The sequence below is a fragment of the Pituophis catenifer genome, unplaced genomic scaffold (assembly GCF_029215685.1).
Source record: "Pituophis catenifer annectens isolate HBS135680 unplaced genomic scaffold, rPitCat1.0.hap2 SCAF_3, whole genome shotgun sequence".
NCBI classification, from domain to species: Eukaryota; Metazoa; Chordata; class Lepidosauria; order Squamata; family Colubridae; genus Pituophis; species Pituophis catenifer.
Window position 1 is genome coordinate 1673831 of NW_027256883.1, and position 6170 is coordinate 1680000.

Below are 6170 nucleotides of genomic sequence, written 5' to 3' on the forward strand. Positions count from 1 at the left end.
TGGGGGCGGGGCCAGTCAGAATTTTTACTACCGGTTCTCTGAACTACTCAAAATTTCCGCTACCGGTTCTCCAGAACTGGTCAGAACCTGCTGAAACCCACCTCTGATTTACCCCAAGCAAATCTGTGTACCATGCTGGCTGAGGAAGTCTGGAAGTTGTGCTCCACACCTCAAGTTTGAAAGACCACAATTGAAGTGTCTTCTAAATTGAAGAAGCTGGCGTATTAGGTGGTCTGAATCCAGCCAATGAGTATGCAGGATTGCAAAACCCATCAATTCTTCGCTTGTGTGCAAGCAATAACCAGTTCCTTCCGTCCGTCCTCTCTTCCTGTCCTTCCTCGCCTATCCATCCATCCCTTATTTCCTTCCTTCCTTCCTCTCTCCCTTTCCTATCCATCCAATCCATCCCTCATTTCTTTCCTTCCTCCCCTATCCCTCCCTCCCTCCCTTCTTTCCCCTATCCATTCATCCCTCCCTCATTTCTCCCTCCCTCTCCTATCCATCCAATTCATCCCTCCCTCCCTCATTTCCTCCCTCCCTCCCTCCCTAGCTGGGGAATTCTGGGACTTGAAGTCCACAGGTCTTAAAGTCGTCAGAATTGCTATAAACTATTCCAGGGCTATTCAACAGCCAGGAAAATCTTACCTCCAGATAGGCAAATGAGAAGGACCTTCCTTAAACTGCTCCCTCCCTCCCTCCCTCCCTCCTACCACTACTACAGCTTGCTGATTTGGGTTCTGGGGTTTTGCCAGGGCTTTGTCAAAGGGCTTTGGCCAAGCTGGATGGACTAACAGAACGGAAAGCCAGCAGAACAATATTTTTAATTAAGGGAAATCATACAATGAACGGCTAAGGCAGAGGTCTTCAAAGTTGGCAGCTCCCAGAATTCTTTACTTTACTTTTACTTTTATTTGATTTATATACCGCCCTACTCCCGAAGGACTCAGGGCGGTGAACAGCCAACAATAAAATACATACATACAAAATTTAAAAAGCAGAGATAAAATCGAATTAAATAGTTTGGCCCCAATTCTGGGAGCTGAGGTCCACAAGTCTTAAAGCTGCCAACTTTGAAGACCTCTGGGCTAAGGGAACTCAGTAGGCTTAGTCTAAGGAAGAGAAGGCTTGGGGAAACCTGATACTTGAGGGGCTCTTACAGAGAAAAGGGAGTCAAGCTATTCTCCAAAGCACCTGAGGACAGGACAAAAAGCAACGGATGGAAACTAATCAACCTGGAACTAAGGAGGAATTCCCTGACAGTGAGAACAATTAACCAGTGGAACAACTTGCCTCCAGAAGTTGTGGATGCTCCAACACTGGAAGCTTTTAAGAAAAGATTAGGCAATTATTTGACCTGGTTGCTATAGGCTTTCCTGCCTGAGGAGAGGGTTGGACTAGAAGACCTCCAAGGTCCCTTCCAGCCTTAGGTTTCTATGATAATTACGGTGAGTTTGTTCAAGAGAGTCCAAGGTAAAGAAAGACTGCCCCGGAGATCTTTCACGTACCCATAGCCTGCATCTGAGGAATCTGCTCATCATCCAGCTGAGTTTCCGGCTGCTAAGCAAAATTGGGCTTTAGTTTGTTTATATTTATTCATTACATTTATAGGCCACCCGTCACACTGCTGAAAAGGAACACTTGGTTGTCCATGGAGCGAGCTCGAGGAAGTGAGAAGGCCCTGCACTTAAGCCATGCAATGGCCTGAACACAGACCAGTCCTGCGCACAAAGCATAAAATGATTTTTATTCTGAGAGATTCTGTCCAGGATCCCTGCCCTACTGGGGTTCTGGACGGACGCTTCCAGACACCTTCTTGAGATGGTCTCCTGGGAGAATCGAGGCACCTGGAATGGCAGGAGGGACGTGGTTTGGGTTTCTGTCAAGCCAAGGATGCCCAAGAGGGCCAACAAGAAGACCTTCTTGAGATGGTCTCCTGGGATAAATGGGGCACCTGGAATAGCAGGTGGGACGTGGTTTGGGTTTCTGTCAAGCCAAGGATGCCCAAGAGGGCCAACAAGAAGACCTTCTTGAGATGGTCTCCTGGGATAAATGGGGCACCTGGAATAGCAGGTGGGACGTGGTTTGGGTTTCTGTCAAGCCAAGGATGCCCAAGAGGGCCAACAAGAAGACCTTCTTGAGATGGTCTCCTGGGATAAATGGGGCACCTGGAATGACAGGAGGGACGTTGTTTGGGTTTCTGTCAAGCCAAGGATGCCAACAAGAAGACCTCTGGGCATTGGAAGGCATTCCTCGCTCTACAGCGGCCTCAAATCAACCTCAGCAGCTCGTTCGTGAGAAGGTACCTCTTCTCCTGCCAACGGAAATGAGTGGGCGGTTGACCGGGTCCGTCCTGGTACTCAAAGCAAGGGCTCAGCTCAAAGGCCAAGGATGACTTGACCAATCCCACTCCACCAGCCTTTTCCGGCCCCGGGTGATAGACCCGCCCGTTCTCAGCCAACATGACCAGCTTCTCTGGCTGGAAGGGCACGGCCAGGCGTTCTGCGCCCCCGCAGAAGGACAGCGACTGCTGGCCCGGGGGTCCTTCCAGGAGGTGCGTGAAGACGATGGGCCGGTCATCGCAACGGATGTAGTTGTGCTCCCGGCCGCAGGGCGACAGGTAAGGGAAGGAGTCCTCGTAGCGGCCGCTGCGGTTCAGCTTCAGCTGCTTGAAGAAGAAGACCAGGAACGGCTTGTCTGCAGGGGGGGAGGGAAAGCAGAGGCCGGTCACCGGGGCACGGCCAGGCTCAGTGGGGCAAGAGTAGGGCAGAGAGGGATGGGTGCGTCCCTCCACATTGGCTGGGGTGAGAAGCCAGAGAGCAGGGGTGAAATGCTCCCGGTTCAGACCGGATCGCCCAATCCGGTAGCGATGGAGGCGAGTGGTTCGGAGAACCGGGAGCAAAAATCCCTGTCCTCGCCCCCATGCCCAGCTGAGCTGCGGGATCATCAGAGGCTGGTTTTTTTTTTACTTTTAAAAGCATTTTTTCGTCGGCTGAAAAAATAATAATTTTTTTTAAAAAAAAATGCTTTTAAAAGTTTTTAAAAAAGCCTCTGATGATCGCACGGCTCAGCTGGGATCGTCAGAGCCTTTTAAAAGCATGTTTTCTACAACCCCTTCGGCTCTGACGATCCCAGCTGAGTTGCCTGATCATCAGAGGCATTCTCTTTCTTTTAAAAGCAATAAATAAATAAATAAATAAAAAATGCTTTTAAAAGAAAAAAAAAGCCTCTGCCAATTAGGCAACTCAGCTGGGATCGTCAGAGCCTTTTAAAAGCATTTTTTCTACAACCTCTTCGGGCAAAAAAAATGCTTTTAAAAGTTTTTTTTTTAAAAAAAGTTGGCCACGCCCACCCAGTCACATTACCCCCCCCCCCCAACCAAGCCACGCTCACAGAACTGGTACTAACAAATTTTACATTTCACCCCTGCAGAGAGGCCCTGCAAAACAGTGGCTCCCCCCACTGGCGAACCTTTTCGGCACGGGAGTGCGCGCACGCGTGCGGGGAAGCACTAGAAACCAGAAGAGCAGTTCCCCGGCGCACATGTGCCCACCAGGAAGCTGATCTTCCAGATTCCGGCATGTGCATGCACGCTGGTCACCTCGTCTTCCAATTTCTCGCACACATGCATGTGTAATGACCAGCTGGCTGGCGTACATGCGCATGCCGGAAACCGGAAGCTCAGCTTCCCTGCACGCACACACGCGCACCGAGGAACTGCTCTTCCAGTTCCGGCGCTCCCCTGCGCACGAAGTTCAGCTGGCCGGCACGCATGTGCACGCCGTAACCTGGAAGAGCAACGGGTGACGGCTGGTGTGCCCGGAGAAATGGCTCTGTGTGCCACTTCCGGCACCCGTGCCATAGGTTCGCCACCACGGATTTAGGTTATTGCTATTACCGGTTACAATGTCCCCCACCCCCCAGTCACGTGATCAGAATTCGGACACATAATTATAGATGATGGTATAATTATGGTAATCAGTAAGTATTGGAAATGTAAATTTGTATATAAGAATGTGTAAATAGTTTCTATTTTTACTTTCTGATTATTGGTGTATCTATACATGGATATTTTGGTGATGTTACCCCGTGATAGAAAAACTATTATACTTTTGTTTTTGTTTTTGTTTTTTTGAACTATAATAAAAATTTATTTAAAAAAAAAATAAAATTCGGACACTTGGCAACTGTATTTACAGTGTATGCAGGGTCCCAGGTCACCATTGGTGACCTTCCCGGATGGCCTCCGACAAGCAAAGTCAATGCGGGAAGCTAGATTTGCTTAATGGCTGCGTGATTCGCTTAATGACTGCAGGGATTCACTTAACAATGGGGGCAAAAAAGGTGATAAAATGAAGGCAAAATGCACCGACAAATTCCTGGCTTAGCAGTGGAAATTTTGGGCTCAATTGCGGTCATAGGTAGAGGACTACCTGTATGCCTGGTGGGACCCCAAAAAAGGGCTTTCTCGGAAGTGGCCCCTTCCCAATGCAACATCAATCCGGGGGAGGAGGAGAAGGAGAAGGAGGAAGATGATGATGAGGAGGAGAATGCCACTGCGTTTTTTATTTACCAGCTGAGCTCTCATTTCTGGACTATCAGACTTTCCGTAGTTTGCCAAGAATCCTTATCAGTAAGCTAAACTGCGCATGTCCACCCACATTCTTTCACACACTTTTCTTTCTTCTCTTGCCAAGAAGTCCGACTGCTGAGAAGCAGCCGGCACGAACTTTTATTCAAAATGTAACTGATTAGATCAGTTAGATGTTTTATTTTCTTTATAACAAATAAATGAGTTTTCTTAGAAGAAATATCTTCGGGTTTTGTTTTCTTAAAGTATGCTTGCAAGGAAAAGCCTCGATCCACTCCTCTTAATCAAGGTGCGATTATCCCAAAAGCAGAATGGGATCAATCAGCGCCCTGACAGAGAAAGGAGGAGGAGGAGGAAGAGGAAGAGGAGGATTGTGGGGTCCTTCGTGCTTTTTGGTTGTTTTCTTGCAGATGATTCATGACCAACTGGATAACATAATCTCTGCTACCTTCTAGCATTGAGGATGCTACCTAGTTGGGTCATGAAACATCTGCAAGAAAGCCACTGAGCTCAGGGACCACTATGGACCCCTCCGTTCGACCCTGAGCTACAGAGGTTCTCTTCTCTCGGTCTCTTCTCTGAGCCCCCAGGGAAGAGTCTCCCCCCTGTACGTTTTCCTTTTTTCTTGGAATTCGCTCCCGCTGTCCTGCTCGGTCTTGGTAGCCCCACTAAACAACCCTGGCCCGAAGCCCCCCACCAGTGGCCTTTACAAGCACCAGCAGGGTACACGACTCATCAATTTGAATTATTCGCAGCACAGGCTGCAGACCTGTAATCGGGAAGCGGAAATGAAGATGCAGAAAGCCCGGTGTTTGCTTTCGGCCGGGAGCCAGGGAAGTCGAGTGAGAGGGACGGGAGGCGGCTGGCAAAAAGCCCAGCTCCCTGATTCAGACCCTTACATAACAAGGGCAAATCCCTACGGATGGGGTAAGGCCAGCGTGTGGAAAGAGGGCACAAGGTTTGCTGCTTGGTGGAGGAAGAGAGGACAGGAGAGGAGAAAGGGGGGCATTTTTGACAGGTTATTTAGAGGTTGCAGAGCCCTGGCTCCCCTCTATTTCATTCCAATGACAAAGAGAGAGAGAGAGAACGGAGACCGCATCCTGGAAGAGATGCAGCTGGAAGGGGAAAAAAGCAGAACTCAGGGGGAACTCGGTCGCCGCATTTGTGAAAGCGACCTCTGAGCGGGACGCTCTAGAAATCTGATTGCATTTTTTAAAAATTGAATATTTTATTTGGCCAAGTGCGATTAGACACACAAGGAACTGGTCTCTGTGCAGAAACTGCGTACGTGCAAAGCAACAGAAGAATAGGATTAGAATAGAATGGAATGGAATGGAATGGAATGGAATGGAATGGAATGGAATGGAATGGAGTGGAGTGGAGTGGAGTGGAGTGGAGTAGAATAGAATAGAAATGAAGAATAGAATAGAATAGAATAGAATAGAATAGAATAGAATAGAATAGAATAGAATAGAATAGAATAGAACAGAACAGAAATGAAGAATGGAATGGAATGAAATGGAATGAAATGAATGGAATAGAATGGAATGGAATGGAATAGAATAGAATAGAATAGAATAGA

General features: G+C 48.2%; 1 protein-coding gene across 1 annotated transcript in view; it reads right to left on the bottom strand.

The window, feature by feature from the left end:
* Window positions 1-1723: 1723 nt before the first annotated feature.
* Window positions 1724-6170, bottom strand: part of CUNH8orf82 (chromosome unknown C8orf82 homolog) — a 15182-nt gene continuing 10735 nt past the window's right edge. Inside the window, exon 3 of the mRNA XM_070941935.1 lies at window positions 1724-2694. Coding sequence (XP_070798036.1) covers window positions 2267-2694 — 428 coding nt within the window. The 3' untranslated portion in view covers window positions 1724-2266. The remainder of the gene's footprint in view (window positions 2695-6170) is intronic.